The 19,613-nt window shown below is 41.7% G+C and overlaps 2 protein-coding genes across 4 annotated transcripts; one reads left to right on the forward strand and one right to left on the reverse strand.

Moving 5' to 3' along the window:
- Positions 1-75: 75 nt before the first annotated feature.
- Positions 76-7,604, forward strand: RPL18 (ribosomal protein L18). Its single transcript, XM_026712028.2, has 7 exons — positions 76-664; positions 2,347-2,433; positions 2,960-3,067; positions 3,558-3,656; positions 4,572-4,695; positions 4,812-4,881; positions 7,471-7,604. The coding sequence occupies exons 1-7, from the start codon at positions 662-664 to the stop codon at positions 7,544-7,546; spliced, it is 567 nt and encodes a 188-aa protein (XP_026567813.1). The 5' UTR covers positions 76-661; the 3' UTR covers positions 7,547-7,604.
- Positions 7,269-19,096, reverse strand: LOC113443658 (uncharacterized). Of its 3 annotated transcripts, none has more exons than XM_087918021.1 (5): positions 18,884-19,058; positions 18,136-18,256; positions 13,222-13,475; positions 11,710-12,207; positions 7,269-9,041 (listed from the first exon to the last, which is right to left on the reverse strand). In XM_087918021.1, the coding sequence occupies exons 1-5, from the start codon at positions 18,920-18,922 to the stop codon at positions 8,577-8,579; spliced, it is 1,377 nt and encodes a 458-aa protein (XP_087774147.1). In that variant the 5' UTR covers positions 18,923-19,058; the 3' UTR covers positions 7,269-8,576. The 3 variants fall into 3 exon arrangements, with proteins under 3 accessions (XP_087774147.1, XP_087774146.1, XP_087774145.1); XM_087918020.1 differs by having other exon boundaries at positions 13,222-13,478; XM_087918019.1 differs by having other exon boundaries at positions 7,763-9,041; positions 13,222-13,478; positions 18,157-18,256; positions 18,884-19,096.
- Positions 19,097-19,613: the final 517 nt, after the last annotated feature.

Genomic DNA, 19,613 nt, shown 5'->3' on the forward strand with positions numbered 1-19,613 from the left:
CTCAGACATTGGTGGGTGGTTTTGCCATCTTTGACGACAGCGCGGATATAAAACAGCAAAGTGGCCATCTTAATTAAGGGATGAGCACTCACGAAGGTGCTTAAGTTACAAAAAAATGTTGAGTTCTTAAAAGTTCTTTAAAAAGGTTGTTTCTTTCAGCGACGATAAGTTTTGCTGAGGGGACACGGAGAATTTGAGCTTCGGGCAACGTCAAGGGAGAAAGAAATTTCCAGCTTCCTCCAGGACTGCCATCTTTAATAAATGAAAAGAACGCAGAATGTCTCGAGAAGAGGGATGCGGTGGTGGCCATTTTGGATCAGGGCAATTTCGTTCTTCACAGCCCTAAAACATTTAAACATTAAAACATTTAAAGTCCCAGAATTCTGGGAGTTAAAGTCCACAAGTCTTAAAGTTGCCAAGTTTGGAGACCTCTGCTCTAACGAGATGTAATTAATCAAATAGATAACCCGGAAGCTTGCTTTATTGACAAAGGAACGTGGCTCTAATCTGCCTTACGTTACATGGGCGGTCTTAATATCACCATAGAGAGGTGGAATTACCCGAGTTTCCGTTTCCCGAGCGCAATCCTTTCGTTCCCATCGTTCCTTGCGCGCCGGCGGCCTTTTCCGGTCTCTTTTTTTCTGACGGTGCCGACGCCATCATGGTAAGGCTTGAGAGGGAAGGGCGCGGGGATATTGAATCGGTTGTAATCTTCTCCGGGGGAGCAGCCTGGAGAGCAGGTTGTGTCGTGCTGGTAAAGAGGGAAGCATACAAATCCTGGAGACCTAGGATTGAACCCCAATACTAGGGAGGCCTGCCCGCAGAAAGCGGTTGTTGTTAGGGGATGGCGTTCGGGCCTAAGAAAGCGCCCAGGTTGCGGGCTCTCCTTTAAAGATCAGGCAGAGAAAGAGGCCCGTGCGCGCGACAAGCCCGGGTTGAATTCTTAAGTTTCACCTAATTTTGGTTATGATAAAATAACGTTAGATACAAAAACGGGGAGTCTAGTGTCACAAAAGTTTGCTTCAAATATCCTCTAAAGCAGGAAAAGTGTAATTTTGGTGCCGTGTGACTATTATAAAACAGTGATAGTAGAATAAAGGGCCTCGGCTTTTATTACTTGTTATTGTTGTTTGTGTTACTAACTTAACAGCAATGATTCACTTAACAGCAGTGTCAAGAAAGGTAATAAAATGGGGCAAAACTAACAACTATTTCACTTTGCAACAGAAATGGCTCAGTTATGGTCGTAAGTTGAGGCCTACCTGTATAGGGAAGCAAATTAATGCTCTCAGTCTTGAGATTTTTTTTTCATAGACTAGATATTATACTAACCTTCCATGTCGGAAGCACCAAAGAGCTTCTGTGCATTGGATCAGGATCAGCCAGTGATGTCTCCATTGCCTGAGGGATGCCCAGTTTTGGGACTTATTTCATGTCCCCGTTAATGAGACCACGAATATTTTCATGCTTTCAAACTGCTAAGTTGGCAGGGGCTAGAGTGAATAATGGCAGCTTATCCTGTCAAATTTGTCAACCCAGCCTCCTTACCATGTGAACAAACGTGTTCCTTATAGACTAGATGTTATTATACGGGAGAGCAGATTTTTTTTTTATTTGTCAAGCGATTTTAAGATAACAGCTATAAGTATAAACATAGTTATGAATACATGAAATGGATACATATAAGAAAAATAAAAAGAAACAATAGGACAGGGATGGTAGGCACCTTGGTCCGCTTATGCACGCCCCCCCTTTTTTTGATACAAACGTATCAGAAGTTTTGAGATACCTGCTTTGGCAGCAGTCCCTGATTTTTTGCAGATCTTGATTAGAGTTTAATTAGAACATTTTGATTTTGTCCAAGCTAAATTCTTATTTGACACCAGAAATTTATATATTAAATATAATACCAAAATCCAGATAGTCCTTGACTTATGGCCATAATTGAGCCCCAAATTTCTGTTTTTAAATGAGATATTTGTTAAGTGAGGTTCCCCCCGCTCCCCCATTTTATGACTTTTCTTGCCACAATGAATCACTGCAGTTGATAAGCCAGTTGTTAAGTAAATCTGGCTTCCCCGTTGACTTTGCTTTTGGGACACAGCAATGGTCATAAATATGAACCAGTTACCAGGCGTCAGAATTTTGATCACATGATCCTGGGGATACAAAGGCCGTGAGTGTGAAAAATGGTCATAAGTCTTGTAATTCTGAATGGTCACTAAATGAACAGTTGAAAGTCGAGGACTACTTGTATAAAGAAACAAGATATTTTTTTTATTTTGTCAGGGAAAGGGCATATATGAGATATTTCCACTAACCTGAATATTTCTCGTTTGTTACCAGGGAATTGATATTCGCCACAACAAGGACCGTAAGGTTCGGCGTAAGGAGCCCAAGAGTCAGGATATTTATCTTCGTCTCTTAGTCAAGGTGAGAGCCAAGTTTTGCATTTATACGAAGAAATGTAAAGACATAAAGTATTGTGGGGGGGGTGAGTTACACTTGACAGCAGTGTGTTGTATATATAAAGGTTGTAGGTATTATTAATCATGTTTGCACGATATGATTCTCTGTGGAAATCCATTAGCAGTGTTTAGATTTAATTTTAGACCATTCATTGCTTGAATCTATGTTGGTATATACAGGATAACCCAGGGTATGCTTATGCAATTAAGTATTTCGATTTTGTCCCCTCTCAATCCAGCATTTTGCCTCTGGTTCCATTAAGTAGCCTGGGTAGTGACCTCTTCCATAATGATCCAAGCAATATTAGGAGATAGTGGGCTGTTCTTTGTGTTGATGTTTGGAGTAAAGGCTGGGCTTCTATTTGCAAAAGTCTTATATTGAATGAGGTGGGCTATAAAATGCTCTGGATTTGAGGCTAATTTCCAGGTAGCTTGGGGCAGGGAGAAAGTATATTTGATTGCAGTATATTTGGAAATTTCCACCTTCTCAGCTCTACAGATTCCTGGCTCGCCGCACCAATGCCAAATTCAACAAGGTGATCCTCAAACGGCTATTCATGAGCCGCACCAACCGGCCTCCATTGTCCGTGTCTCGCTTGGTAAGTGCAGAATCTTCAATTCTCTATTGTTCTTCCTCTTCCTTCTTGTCCCTCAGTTACTCCTCAGTTTTAGCCTTTTCTCTCTATTTGTCTTGTTGTTGCCATTGTTCTTTTCTTATTAAAGGAAGAGATGGTGCCACTTTTGTGGCTTTGACCAAATGGAAAAAGAGAGAGAGAGAGAAAGGAAGGAAGAAAGAAAGTTAGTATCAATGATGAGCTCAAGGGGAGAACATTAGTAATATTCCAGTAGAAGAGAATATTAGTAACTCGAATCCTTGCTGGTGTCTGAGCTCAGTTTTCCTGCAGATGTTTCGCTATCCAGCTAGAAAATGTCTGCAGGAAAGCAAGGAAGCTCAGAGCACAGGGATATTCCCCTCCTTCCTAAGGTAGATTGTAGCTAAAATGCTGCTAAGGGACCAGTGAAACCTGTGTTGATAAAGGCAAATTGGTCAGGACTGCATACTAATATAATCACACTTTTACTCTTTAGATCCGTAAAATGAAGCTCGAAGGGCGGGAAAACAAAACTGCTGTTGTGGTGGGCACAGTGACGGATGATGTTCGTATCCAGGAAATTCCTAAACTGAAGGTATCCTGACTGGTGGAGTAATTCTTCAGATGGGAGGAGATGGATTTCTTGACAGATCAGATTTCATAAACTAGAGGAAAATTCTATATATAGGAGTATATAGTAAACGCTGAACAATATTTACAGTATCAATTATCCATCATAAGAACCCCTGAATTGAGTTTGATTATCATTTATCAAAGCTGTTTGCTTGAGAATGAGAATGCGAATGCTTGTTTTATAGATAAATTGCTTTGCTGCTGGTTCTAGCCAAAGCAGAAATGCAATTTTTATGAGTGTTTTTCTTTAAAATATTTTAAATATTCTGAACGTTAGCTTCCTGACTAATCATGGAGTTGTCTCATTGTAGTCAATTGATTAAAGGTATTTGATTTCTAGCTACAACAATTAAGATGTAGATGAAATGGTAAGTATAAATGTTTTATCATTTGTGTGGGTTAAATTCCTATCTGTTACTACAATGGAAACAGTCAAGAATGTTGTTACTTGTGCACAAGCTTGTCTGCTATTTTATCTATGTGCAAAATAATCTAAAATTATGGATAGGCGACATTGTCTCATTTATATTTTCCAAATGTGGATAAGCTAGTTTGGTGTAGCAGTTAAGACACTTAGGCTAGGAACCAGAAGACTCTGAGTTCTAACCCTACCATAGTCATGAAATCCAGCTAGGTCACTTTGAACTAGTCATTCACTCTCAGTCCAATCCACCTCACGAGCGTTGTAGGGAAAAGAGGAGGATGGAGGAGTATTAGATATATTCATGCCTTGAGTTATTATTAAAGTACTATAATAAAGATGGGACAAAAATAAAAATGACTCCCATAGCTAATAAGGACTGCCCGTGCTTGGTTTTTTTTATTTTTGGCTTTGAGGATCCTCATGTTGCAAAATGGGTTTTCCCCTCTTCCCCAGATTTGTGCCCTCAGAGTCACACAGGGAGCCCGCCGACGCATCCTGAAAGCTGGAGGCCAGATCATGACTTTTGACCAGTTAGCCATGGCTGCCCCTAAGGGCCAGGGAACTGTTTTACTTTCTGGTAAGTTTGGAGAGGACATTATACTTTAAAGAGTAGTGAAACTTTTATTGGTATTTATTAATGCTGCTGCTATCTCAGCCTGACTGAAAAGATCTCTCTGAATTTGCTTTCTGCAGGACCCAGAAAGGCCCGCCAAGTTTATCGGCATTTTGGCAAGGCTCCTGGCACCCCACACAGCCACACTAAGTGAGTATTCCAGACCATTAGGTTTTCTTCTGGGCATTTTGCTCTTGCCCTACTTTATCTCTGATTTTCAAAGTCATGACTTCCTTTTAAAAGATTTAATTTGAGTAGAATTTGTGCTTTTTGCTCTTCTGCACTAGCTCTTTGGGTTTCTAAGTGTACAGATAGTCCCTGACTTATGACCACAATTGAGCCCCAAATTTCCCTTGCTTAGCAAGACAGTTGTTAAATGAGTTTTACGACCTTTCTTGCCATATCTGTTAAGTAAATTGCTGCAGTTAAGCTAGTAACACAGTCACTAAGTGAATCTGGCTTCCCCATTGACTTTGCTGGTCAGAAAAAGGGGACCGACCACGTGAACCCCAGGACACTGCAACCCTCATGAAAATACATGCCAGTTGCCGAGTGACCAAATTCTGATCACGTGACCAGGGGAATGCTGCAATGGTGATGTGAGAACTTAGTCATGTCACTTTTTTTTCAGTGTTGTTGTAACTGAACGGTCACGAAACAAATGGTTGTAAGTGAAGGACTAGCTCTAATTCTTGCTTCTCCTGATCAAGCTCACACACTTTCTGATGTTTTGTGTCTACCTTGTTTGAAAGGGGACACACAGCAAAGTACGGAGGTAGAAGAAGTGTCTTCCAGGCCACGCAGCAGCCAGTATCTTCTGGAAGGGTGGGGGCGGGAAACACTATCAAAGTCCTTCCCCTGCATATCTGGGAGCTTCATGGTACTTCTGGAACAGCCACTATGCACCTGTGCATACACCACATTCAGGAACAGCCACTTGTCGGTCAGTTGTGTTGAGCATTCTGAAAGGCGAGGCTGTTTCAAGGAGGGATGCTTTGTGAAGTACTGTTTTCAGATATTCAAGGAAATCTGAACTCACATAAAGCTCTGAGTGAGTCCAATGATTGTCCTGGAAAGGTCGGTTAACTTAATGCTCCAGGGTGATGGTTGTAATTGGAAGGCATTTTCAAAGTTTCCCATAACAATTAAATATACTGGGAAGATTTGAGAAAGTGCACAAGTTGACCCCAAAATACTAGAACGGCATGGCAAGGTTATTTCTTAGGTCTTGGATATACAGGTGGTAGTACTCCACTTGTAACTATGACCATTTGCAATTACAAGCTTGTAAAGCACTTCTGGCTGTCAAAAGACGGTGCGCCAACCCATGTAGGGTCACGTGACTGCATTTCAGGTTGTGCTATTCCAATCACATGACCATGGTTTGCTATTTACCAGTTTCTGGCCAAAAAAATGCCCATTCAGAAGAATGTTTTCACATTTATCATCATGAGGCTTGCGTAACAACTGCAGATTCACGTAACGACTGTCACAGGATGTAAAATTGTGTCTAGTCACTTGGGTGCCTCAACTTAATCATCCCAATGACTTAGGACTGGAAATCCAGTCCCAATTTCAGCGATATGTTGAGCGCCATAAATGCAATCATGTGACTGTTGGCACATCGTTTTATGATAGCCAGAAGTGCTTTACAAACTTGTAACTTCAAATGGTCGTTCAGCAACCAGTGTAAGTTGAGGACTACTTGTGTAACAGTTGTTCATCCTTAAGACTTTTACAATGTTATCAGTGAGAAATTTGTTCTTAGAATTGAGAGCTGAGGATTTTTGCCTAGTTTTCTCCATTTGCCAGAACAAAAAAAGTCTGCTTTAAATTCCTGAGCAAACACTGGGTTCTGTAATTTACCACACCAAATTATTAGCTAAAGCTCTGCTCTCATATTTTTCTTTGGGGAAAAAATTTGCACATGCTCAGAATGAAGTTGAAAGAGATATTTTTGTCTCTTTTGAATTTCACTATATTTTTAGATCACCTCAGAAAATGTTAGTAAATCTTCTAGCTTTTCTGGAAAGTAGGATAGAAATTTTATGACATGTTTTCATACACTACTGTTCCTACATTTGCATATTTTGCAGTAACTTTAAAGAGATGCTTAACATGAATTGAAAAGCTATGACTTACAATTACTTGTTAAATGTAATATATTCAGACACAGGTGTCAAACTCCTGGCGTCACATGGCTGTCATGTGACGTTTTGCAACATTTCCCCCATTAACGGAGCTGGGATGGGCGTGGCCTGCATGTGACACAATTTGTGGGCCACCGTTTGACACCTCCCCCACCCCGTAAGGGATTTTTTCCAAGTTTACCATGTGAAAAAATGGGATTGTGCTTTGTAACATCTGCAGCCATTGAACTATTTTAACAGGTTTGGGCTGCAATTTAGGCTGCTATTCTTGCATAATTTCCCATGATCTACTACCTAGGTGTTTTAGGAATAAGAAAAATCCCACTAAACATTTATTCTTGTGATTAGAGGAATTTTTAAAGGCTAAAAATTAAACAATTTGAAAACTAGAAACTATAGTTACTTGTTATTCCATTTAAGAGAGAATCCTGTTGGATTAGGGAGCTGAAGAAAAGTGACTGGAAATAGAAAGCCCCATTTTGTGGCTTTTTTTGAATTTCAAAATACTTATACATGTTTTTGTTCTCTGGATAAAAGTGGTATGCAATAGGCCATTTATCTTAAACCTTCCCCCTTTCTCTTTTTCCAGGCCATATGTCCGATCCAAGGGGCGAAAGTTTGAACGTGCTCGAGGTCGCCGTGCCAGTCGAGGCTACAAAAACTAGAATGTTTCATAAAAGTAAAAGCCAATATGAATCAATTAAATTTTTTTGCTCAAATTAATATTCTGACAGCGTCTGGTTTTTTTCCTAGAGTCGAGCAGGCAAGGTCCTATTGAGTCAACAGAATTCAAGGTTTCACTTTAAAATACATTCTTCTCCCAAGAAATCCTTACCTTCTGTAATTAATAACTCATGGTAAGCAGGGTCGTAAAAAGGCAATTATTGTAAGATATTTAATAGAAATGTTGGCTAGTTAAGGATCAGATAAGCATGATAAAAGTGGTACTTTGGTGGTTTGAAAACCTTCTGAAATTGCAATAAATTTCAGAGCATAGAGACTTCTTTAGAAGATCCCCCCCCCCCCAATAAAAATAAGTTTGCCAACCTAGTCTTTAAGCACTAATTTTGTAGCCAATGATGACCCAGAATTAGAGGCAGTTTCTGAAACTCAGTGAGAGAACAGACTGGGAAAAAAAAAGGAATGAAATTTATCATGCTTGAATCTGGAAGCTAAAACTTTGCTTTAAAAAGAAGATACATAGACCCAGAGAACCAGTTTGGAGTACTGGTTAAGGTACCAGGCTAGAAAGAAGAGACTGAGTTCTAATTCTATCTTGGATAGGAAGCTAGCTGGTAACCTGGGGCCAGCTACTCTGTCAGCCGTAGGAAAATGCAGTGTCAGACTACTGAAAACAGCAAAGAAAAGATTAGGGATTTGTCCAGGCAGTTACCAATAGTTAAGATTGACAAAAAATGAAAGGGGAGGAAAAAAAAACCCAAACCAGTCCCCCCAAATTTCCAGGAAGGGAACTGGAAAGCATGACAACGTTAATTCAGGAAAACAATTTGGGAGAGGTTTTGAAATATTGGATTGCTGGACTGGATAGGTAATATGTGAATGTTGCCTTTGTTTTTATCCATGATCAAGGAAAGCAGCTCCAAGGAGGAATTCGTCTCTGAACAGTCCTGTGATCAAAATGTGGAAAGTAAGGTGTTATTAAGATAGTGTCTTGAGGATACAGGAATCCTTGCTCTAGGTTAGTCCCATGGGTTCATGCAGCAGGCAGGCCAAGTAGCAGGAGATGATCCAGGCCCTCCTCACTTGGTCTTCCATGTTCTGAGGGTGAACCAGGCGCAGGAAACGGAAGCTGAGAGCCTTGTCTGTCAGGCTACGTAAACTCAGGACCTGCCTCTTGGCAGCCTCTTGCTGAGCCGTCAGCTCTATAGGTCCCGCTTGCAGGAATGGAGGCAGTGTGGGCAACTCACAGCCCGTTCCTGCACTGAAAGTGAGGAAGCCGCTAGGTGCAGCCAGAGCAGATCCATGGATTGAATAGTGGGCCCGGGGACTCCGGAAGCCACCTCGTTTGCCTCGCGTCCGTCCTTGGGTTTCGAAAAAAAGCTCTGCGCAGTCCAGAGCCACTAGCACCATGTCATGATGTTGAAGTTGCTGTTGTGGCTTGAAGGCATCTATGTAGCGCTGGTTAAAGGCAACTGGAACCTGCCAGGGGTGAGAAGAAGTAAAAACTCATTTGCTGTACGCCCACGGATTAAATAGGCACCTAGAGTCAAAAAGATAGGAGGGGAGGCGGTATATGAGCTAGGCTGGATGGTTAGCAACATGAGCAATCGTTGGGATTCAACTAAAAAGTCGCCTGTTCCCATAATGGTAAAACAAATGGTTTGGGGTTATTTTTATCCCCCAGAATGGGGGTTGAGAGGACCACGCAACTCCCTTTTTTGTTGCTTCCGCAACCTAAAGATTAATCCAGAGATTTCCAAAATTGGCAACTTGTGGACTTCAACTCAGTTGATCCTTTGAATTAAATTCAACAGTTGAAGCCAAACCTCTTAAAAGTGCCATGTTTAAAGAACACTGGTTTAATTTGATAAAGGGCTAAACAAATATACGGGAGTAATATTTACATTTTATTAAAAGTTTCATTTTGGTCCTGTTTATTTATTTGGAATATAATTCTTGTTAAGCCAAGGTTTAACGTAACTTTGATCAGATACTAGTTACAACCAAATAGTTTGCAAGCTATAGTGGATCACTAGTGTGATTTGTGAATAGGAAACTGTTCACAGTTGGTATGGGATTCTGTCTTCACCCAATGCCCCAACCGTTAAGAGGAAAGTCTCATCTAAGCCTTTCCTCCCGTCTAATGCAGGGGTGTCAGACTTGATTTTATTGAGGGCTGCATCAGGGTTGTGTTTGACTTTGGAGGGCCACTCGTGTTGGGAGCCTATGGTGGCCTGAGCACTCTACCAGCAAAAATGGGCTCATGACCTCAGTTTTCGACTGTGACGGCCTCCTGCAACCCTCTGCCCACGAAAATGGAGCTCGTGAGGGCCGTGGCCCTCCTGAGCTCTGTTTTTGCTGGCAGAGGCACCGCGGGCTGATCCTTTGCTTTTTTCAAGGCGGCCCTGCGGGCCAGATCTTGACATCTCTGATCTAATGCTTCTGGATAAATATGATAGGGACCCTGATCCAGGATAGAACGTACACTGTCCAGAAAAATATTCAGTGACATTCAGATAGTCATAAATTTGACTTTGTGAGAAGGGGTATCGGTGGACGTCCTGTTTTTATTTTGACTGACTAAGGAAGAGTTTGAAAACTGGAGCATAAATGCATAAAAGAGTCCAGGGAAACGATTTAACTCTCACTGAAATCAAAAGAAAAAATTTGTGGCAATTTAATATATTCCATTAATTTTGAATGATACTTGAATGTAATTCAGATTTAAGGCACCATGCAGCTCAAACAGAAGAACCAGTTTGAGGTAGTGGTTAAGTCACTGGATTAGAAACCCAAGAGACTGTGTCTTGGGTACTAAGCCAGCTGGGTGACCTTGGGCCAGTCACTCATTCTCAGCTCTAGGACATAGGCAAGGGAAACAAACCACTGTGGGGAAAAACCTTGACCAGAAAACTGCAAGTTCTTATCCAGGGAGTTGCCAGGAGTAGAAAACTGACTCAAAGGCACACATACAAACCAAGATCAAACAAGAAACGATTTTTTATTCATAATTCCAGGGATGGGGGTGTGCTACAACCTAAAGTTTGATTTTAGAAGGAAAATACATAATTATATGGGGTTGGATAAGTAGGATGCTATGTGCTTTATAGCCTGACCCACTAGGGGACACTGCAGACCTGCATTTAAAGAAACTAATCTTTTCAGCTGCCCTGTAGCAAAGCTTTGGGAACTAAATGTAATTCTTAACTTCAGCTCCGCTCCTGTTACTGTTTTCCCCCCACATTTATTCCTTGAACAAGTTTTTTTTTTAATTGGGAGACAAATATACTGACAACTTATAAATAGCATCTTTTCACAGTAGTGTTCCTCAACCTTGGCAATTTTAAGATGGGTGAACTTCCAACTCCGAGAATTCCCCAATCATCTATGCTGGCTGGGGAATTCTGGGGTTTGAAGTCCACCACCCATCTTAAAAGTTGCCAAGGTTGAGAAACCTTCCTTCAAAGGAAAAATTAAAGTCCACCACATACGGAAAATAAAGTTTTTGCATATAAATAATCTTAGTGCATTTAACATCTAAGTATTTTTTTCTCAGAGGCCACTGATGCATTCCCCCTCACCCACAAGTTAACCCAAAATTCAACCTTTCAAGCTTTCATCTCCAGGGGAAAGACTTTCTTGAAAGACTAATGGAAGGTAGCCTGAGTTAAATGATGAACTAATGACTTTATGAACCTGAAAGGCAGATAATCCTCAGTTTAAGAATTCTCCTAAAAAAGGAAGGAAGAAAAGGAAGATAAAATGATGATTTTCCCATTATGACAAACTGTTTGAGGATTGAGAGAAATTCAGATAAATACAATAAGCAGCCATCGAAGAAGACTGAAATCATCAGAGAGAGATAAGGACAGACCGACACACACCATCAGTCTGGAGCTTCTCTATCGTCCTTCATTTTTTTTCTATGCTGCTTCGGTATCTGAACAATTCCCATCTTTTTCAACCATGAGACATTAGCTCAAGATATTTAGGACAGCTCAAGGTGACTGGGATGAGGGAGGGAGGGAGGAAGGGAAGGAAGGAAGGAAGGAGGAAAGGAAAGGAAAGGAAAGGAAAGGAAAGGAAAGGAAAGGAAAGGAAAGGAAAGGAAAGGAAAGGGAAGGAAGCACTGGCAACAGCCACTCACCTGTCGTAGTTTCCGCTCCATCAACTCTATCCAGCTCAGCCAGTAGCGGCAGGCTGTGGATTCAGAGATACGGAAGCGAAACGCCAGGTCTTGAAGAAGCAACCCCAAGCGCAACCGAACAAGCACCAAGAAGAGCTGGTTCCCGGGGCTGAGGACATAGGGAGGGCCATTCTCCAGACTCTCCCCCTCCTGGAGGAAGTCCAAGAAGGCCCTGAGGCGAGGGTATCCATCAAAGCCCGTGTAGAACTTCAACCACTTGCTGTTAGTCTTGATACCCTCCAGGGAGAAGACATCATGTCGCGCTCGGTCCTCAAGCTGCCCCCTCACTTGATCGCTCAGCGAGAGGGCGGTGGCACTGCTGGCATCCTTCTGCAAACGTGGCCCCCGAGGCTCCAGCTGGTACTGTTGGCAGCACAGGTTTGGGTTCCAGGCTTCGAGTTGAGAAATATGGGCTTCAAGATCAGTGAGAACATGACATTTCTTGGCTTCTGCTTTTTCCTGGAAACAAGGCCAAAAGCCACATTGCAGGTTTTTTCCCTTTCCTCACCACCTCACTGTTGGTATATTACATGCTAGAAAGGTGCTTTTCCAAGAGGCAAGTGGACGTTCTGGTTTTTCTTTGAAGACATTTCACTTGTTATCCAAGAAGCTTCTTCAGCTCTGACTGGATGGTGGAGAATGGAAGGATTTATACTCCTTGCAGACAGCTGGTCATTTGCATTCATTTAGAGCAGGGGTCCCCAAACTTAGCAACTTTAAGACTTGTGGACTTCAACTTCCAGAATTCTCCAGCCAGCATAGCTGGCTGGAGAATTCTGGGACTTGAAGTTCACAAGTCTTAAAGTTGCTAAGTTTCGGGACCCCTGATTTAGACTCATTGAGGCCACTTGGAGGCTCGTCTGTCTCCTTAGGACCACCTGAGTAGTTGCACATTGGTGTGAAGCCTTCTTGGAACTACAGAAAGGCTTGTGTTGCGGAGCTGTGCTTTCTGCAGGATGCTTTCTGCCCCGTGCCTTTTCATTGTTGAACACAGGTGCAGGCTGTTAGGGATGACTCTGTATTGTCTCCATCTCAAATCGAAGCATAAATGGTTCCTGCAGTCTGCAATTTTTCTGGAAATCTGTTTATACTCCCGCACCATTCAAGGGTGTTCATCCCAAAGGGCATAGCTTTGAGATTCTCAGCACAGTTGTCCCAAAAATGCTTTTTCAAGAGGCAACTGGACTTTCTTGTTTTTCTTTGAAGATGTTTCACTACTCAGGTGACCCTGAGGCCACAGACAAACCTCCAAGTGGCCTCAATGGCACTCTAAATGAATGCAAATGACCAGCTGTCTACAAGGAATATAAATCCTTTCATTCCCCACCACCTAGTTAGAGCTGAAGAAGCTTCTTGGATGAGAAGCGAAACATCTTCCAAGACGAAAGTCCTCTTGGAAAAGCACCTTGGGGACAAACACAACCCGGATGACTGAGAATCTCCATAGACGTTACATGCAGGGTTGGCCCTTACCTGAAGTTCCCGATACTGGAGTTCCTGGTCCTCTACGGTTTTCTGCAGGCTGAAGACGAGCTCACTCTGGCGGGACACCGTGTCCTTCAGCTTCCTCACCAGGTTCTTCAGAGCCGCTGCTTCCTCAGGGATGCAATAGAGAGCATGATCGTGCAGAGCTCCCAATGGGCTGGGCTGGTGATGGAGGAGAGGTTGGCTGCCACGGTTTGTCCCCTCACCTGCTAAGGTCAAGTCACCAAGGCATGGGGCAGCTTCTGCTATGGAGAGAAGGAATTCCAAGTGCTTAAACTGTCATGCGTTTGTTAAGCATCTCTCAGGACCTTGGGTAAACTCTGGGAGAACAGTATTGGACAGGTGGGGGCCTGGCATGCTATGGTCCACAGGGTCAGAAACAACTTAGCAAGTGAACACCACCACCACCTAAGAATCCACTGACACCCATCTCAATTACCATTACAAGGAGTCCTTGAGTTGCAACAGTCCATTTAGCGACCAAAGTTACAACAGCATTGAAAAAAGCGACTTATGACTGATCCTCAAACCAGTCACACCATCTGCTTTGTCACCTGATCAAAATCCCGCTGCTTTGGCAACCTGCATGTGTTTACACAACAGTTGGAGGGTCACAGGATCACGATGGCTATTAGTGATCTTCCAACTGGCTTCCAACAAGCCAAGTCAATGGAGGAAGCTGGATTCACTTTTTGACGGTACGACTTGCTTAACAATTACAGCTGGTCCTCAGCTTACAATTCGCTTAGTGGACCATTCGAAGTTACAAAAGCACTGAAAAAAGTGACTTATGATTTTTCACACTTATGAGCGTTGCCGCATCTCCATATTCATATGGTTTACATTCGGATGCTTGGCAACTGGTTCATATTTATGACGGTTGCAGGACCCCAGGATCAACTTTTGTGACCTTCTGACAAGCAAAGTCAATAGGTAAGCCAGATTCACTTAACCACCGTGTTACGAATTTAATGACTGAAGTGATTCACTTAACAAACGTGGCAAGAAAAGTCGTAAAATGGGGCAAAAGTCATTGAACAAATTTCTTACTTAGCAACATAAATTCTGGGCTCAATTGTGGTTGTAAGTCAAGGACTTAACTTATGCTAGTTTCCACAATACGGTTCCTTTCAAGAATTATAGAGCTTAAGTGCTGAATTGGGACAAGAGAGAATCAGAGTGACAAAGCTATTTTCCCAAAGGCATGTCTGGATAACAGGCCAGTTATTAGGATGATTGATGTTCACACAACACATCTTACCACAATTAGCCAGGCCCATTTTAGCCTAGTGTAGTATGAAAATGTGGCTCTGTTGATGTACTATGCCCTGAAACAGCAGAAAAATTAATTAAAATGAGTAAGCAGGTGATGAAATCAAGTCACTCTCATCTTCAGAAATTGTGAAGATAAGAGAAAGGAAGAGACTCTGCTTTGATATATGTGCCACTCTGACACCCAGAGAAAATAAGAATGCATCTATTAATAAATAATAAAAAATGAGCCAGCTTGTGACATTTCTCAGTCAGATAAATGCTAAATTGCTGGAGGGATGAAATAAACCTCTTTGAATTCCTATCCAAATGAATATATTGTGAGCCACTGAGATCTTAGTATAGCAGTTCCCAAATAAGTCCTACTTGTACTCTGTTCTTTGTAATTAAAATAAAGCCTATTTTTATAACTAAGAACTCTTACCAAGTGAAGTTTTAAAAAAATGTTTAGACCACTAAGATTAATGTGAACATTATCAATGGTTGCATCTTTTAAAAATTGTGTTCTTGCGTTCACTTTTATTATGTGGTAAAAAACAGCAAAATAAATGCTATTTGTTTTTAGCTGTTATTCTCAGCAAGTTACTGTTTGATATCAGCAGGGTTGTAAGTTTAATTAATCAGTTGTCTTTCCCAGAGCAGGTAATTCTGCTGCATTCTGCAGTGGGAGTGACAAATGTTATTTACTGGCTGACAACCAATCTTTAGCAGCTGGTTTGGCAGATGTGCAGAGAAATGAAAGTTTGAGACGCACAAAGTCCTTGCTCAAAGCTTAAGGAAGGGAGTGACAGGGGGAGGAACAAAGCTACCTTTTCCAATCTCCGTTTTCTGAAGCCTTGGGCTTCAGTTCTCATAGTCTCCCACTTGATGGCTCTGCTGGCTGATTTTAAAACATTGAAGTCCACTAGACTGGCAGAGTACTATGATGTGGAGGCCTGAAGTAGATGAAAGATGAGAACGCCAGAAAGTTTTTTGGGACAGCCTAATTTTTCTTCTTTGGATACAACTAGAATCCAATTGCTTTCCTTTTTTCTTAATTCTGGTAGATCAACAAAATCAAGGTCAGTGGTGGGCAACTATGGCCCTTTTATGACCTGTGGACTTCAACACCCAAAATTCCTGAGGCTGGTTCAGGAATTCCTGAGGCTGGCTCAGGAATTCTGGGAATTGAAGTCCATAACTTGTAAAGGAGCCATTGTTGCCCACCCCTGATCAAGATGGAGCCACAACTATGCAATCAAAGCCTTACCCGTTTTTGTTTACATGGTTGTGGCTGCCATCTTAATTTTTTTGATAGATTGATCTAATCATGGTTACCAGTAATTCTTTAATCTCCACCACTCTAGATGAAGATAGAAGGAACAAATGTGCCAATTTGTGTACTCCTGAACATATAAGTGGTCCTCAAATCATGGCAATTGAATAGAAATTTCCATTGCTAAGTAAGGCAGATGTTAAGTGAATTGTCCCCAATTTTATCACCTTTTTGCCATGGTTGTTATGTGAATCATAGCAGTGAAGTGAATGATTTAGTTAAGTGAATCTGGTTTCCTCCAATGACTTTGTTGTCAGAAGCCAGCTGGGAAAGTCACAAATGACAATAATATGACCCTGGGACACTGCAACCATTATAAATACATGCCAGTTGCCAAGCACTCAAATTTTGATCATGTGACCATGGGAATGCTGCAATGGTTATTAGTGCAAGGACTGCTCATAAATCACTTTTCCCCCCAGTACCCTTGTAACTTCAGATGATCACTAAATGAATGATTAAATGAAGTTGAATCTGTATCTGTCAAATGAACTCCAGATTGGCCTATAAATATCTTACTGGTCCTATGATCTGCCCCTTATATTTGATTTCGTGAAATACACAATGGTGCATTTGTTGGAGGTTTAGCATTGTTTTTACCCAGCCAGTGGTGGTTTATTCAATACGCCGTGGTTAAATTTAATATGATACATAAACCAGGTCAGGATAGTTTAGGGATTATAATCCATTCTTTGATTGTGGAGATAGCTTAGAAGCTGTTTACTATGCAGAATATGTGATGCTTGATATCCTTCAGGCATTACCTCACATTAATTCTATGAAAACTACAGTAGTTGCCTAGACACTTCTGGCTGGCCTTTTTTATAGTAATGATGTTCTGGGCCTTAGTAGCTGACACAGGTATACATATGTGGCTGAACTAGAAACTGGGGGCCATGAGTTCTAATCTTCCCTTAGGCATCAAAGCTGACTGAGCAACATTGGGCCTATCACTCCCTCTCAGAACCATTTTGGCCTAGTAGTAAGGCACTAGGCTAGATTGTGGGTTCAGGTTCTGCCTTAGCCATGAAAGATATCTGGGTGACTTTGGGCCAGTCAATCTCTCTCATCCCAACCCACCTCTCAGGGTTGTTATGGGAAAAATAGAAGGAAGAAAGCATATTGAAAATGTTTGCCACCTCAAGTTATTTGTAAAAATAATAAAGATGGGATACAAGTAAATAAATAAACCCACCTCATACGATTGTTGTGGAGAAGAGAAGAGGTAGGATATTATGTACAAAATACAGGCAATCAACATACAACCATAATTGAGCCTAACATAGCTGTTGTTGAGCGAGACATTTGAGTTTTGCCCCATTTTATGACCTTTCTTGTCATGGTTAAGTGAATCATTGCAGTTGTTAAGTTAGTAACACAGTTGTTAAGTGAACCTGGCTTCCTCTGACTTTGTTTGTCAGAAGGTCACAAAAGATAACATGACTCCGGGACACTGCAACTGTCATAAATATGAACCACTTACCAAGAGTCTGAATTTTGATCAGGTGATCATGCTGCAATGGTTATAAATGTGAAATATGATCATAAATCACTGTTTTCAGCACCACTGTAATTTCAAACAGACACTAAATGAATTGTTGTAAGTCAAGGACTGCCTGAGATTCTCATAATAATCAAATCTGAAGATTTGCAGGGAAAGGGCTGGTTGATGTCCCATGTTAGAAGAAATATGTGCGCATGTGAGAGGGAAACTTCACTTGCTGTGGCATCTCAGTTTGTGAATCCTCTTTTCCTAGAATGCTAGGCTGGCACTGACATGGCCAGCCTTTCAGTGCCAGGCAAAGATTTGGCTTTTCACTCCATTTTTTTGAGATTCAAGCATCCAGGGCCTAACAGCACCTTTTTCTCCTTAGTGTGTTTCAATCAGTATTACGGTGGTTATTATTCTGTATTTTTAAAGTAAGTTATAATTGATTTTAATTTCTCTTTTTTTTTGTGAGCTGCAAACTGCCACAAGACCTCCTAATTAGACCATAAATATTTTAAATGAAAAATAAAATCAATGAGGATGGCGGGGGAACGTGGGGGGGGAACGGGGACACAGAATGTATGGCTCCCAGAGAGCCTTGGCAGATCAAAGTAGCTCCTCAGGGATAATAGCTACATTGTCAAAGCCTCTTGCTCAATGTTTCACAACCCTGGCAACTTGAAGATGTGTGGCCCTCAACTCCTAAGGAGTTGGCTAAGGAATTATGGGAGTTGAAGCTCACACATTTTCAAGTTCCCAAGCTTGAGAAACACTGGTCCTGCTTATTATTTCTTGCATATCTATGCAAAAAGATCAGAGGAGATACCAAAGCCATCCTGGAGCTTACAGCTCAGCCTTTTCTTCCTTCTAGCTGGAGTGGATCTGGCAGACACCTTCATCTCTGGCTCAGTGTGTGCATCACAATTGCATGGTGTATCCGAGGAAGCCTGGGGGATTTGGATATGAATTAAAAGTTAGATAGCACTAATCTCTCAGGTGGCAAAAGCACTCTAATGCTCAAGATAACTTTGATTTTTGTGAATGGCTACTGTCAATTATCATGATCGGCATGTGCTCCATTTTATTTCTTATTCCCACCTCCCACCACAAACCAAGGTGTTTAATATACACTTCCCTCTCTCGTCCCAAGGTGTTACGCTTCTGATGAACAGGACTTGCAGGGTAAGAAATGCATTGCATTGGTGATTTTTTTTAAAGCTCCACAAGATTCTGCTCCTCTCTTTGCAATTGCTTAATCGACCTCACGTCTCGAAGTGTTGCTTTGAGAATCAGGCGGGTTACAAACCGAATACAAACGGCAGCAACTGTGCACGGTTCCCAGGATCAACCAGCCTTTTCTAATCTGTGGCTGGACTACGACTCCAGTAACTGGTTAAAAGTCATGGGAATTATAGTTAATGCATCAGGAAGGCCTTCTTATAGGGGAGACGATTGTGTTTAGAGAACTACAAACCCGATCACTGATGCAAAGGAAAGACAAAGGGTTAGAGCTGCAAATATGAAACTACCTGCCCAGAACGTGTTAAGACCCACGCGCTCTTGCCAATCAATACCTGCGAGAAAACGCGGCTGCAGTTGCTGCCGCTCTCCATTGGCTCCCGCAACCTCGTTTCCGATCCAAAATGGCGATAGACGTGAAACTGCCCTATTTCTTTTGGTGGCACGGTTAAAGTTGGAGCGGGTTGCAGTCGAGGTTCCCAACAACCAAGATGGGGGATTATGCTGGAAAGCATTGAAACCGGAGGAAAATGATAAGATGTTCCGCCAGAAGTTGGGCCCTAGTTGCTGCATATAAATACTTTTCCTTCAAAGAGGTCCTGGAAGAGAATCATTATGGATAAAAACGCGCTTTTGAGTTAGTAGTTTTACTTTTCTTCCAATATTGTAGCTGAAAGGCCGGCATCAGAATATATTTTTTTGGGGGGGGGGAGAGAAGAGAAGAATATTGATCTAATCTAATATTATATGTTCATATATGTTTCAAATAAAATTGTTTGTCCAAAGTCACTATTCATTAAACGATGTTCAAAAGTTGTATTAACTTCCCACGAGTTAATTTGCTTGTTCATGCCCTATATTTACATAATAAACCAAGGCAGCAAAAACACACAGGGCTCCTTTCTTCTCCTGTTTCCCCACAACAACTCTGTAAAGTGGATTGGGGAGAGAGAGAGGGACTGACACAAAATCACCCAGACTTTCTAGCTTGGTTTTTGTAATCATTGATATCTAACAATGGATGGCATGGACAATTAGATAAGAGGACAAATTAGGAAAAGAACA

Source organism: Pseudonaja textilis, chromosome Z (genome assembly GCF_049901715.1).
Source record: "Pseudonaja textilis isolate UNSWEBS1 chromosome Z, rPseTex1.2, whole genome shotgun sequence".
Taxonomy (NCBI): Eukaryota; Metazoa; Chordata; class Lepidosauria; order Squamata; family Elapidae; genus Pseudonaja; species Pseudonaja textilis.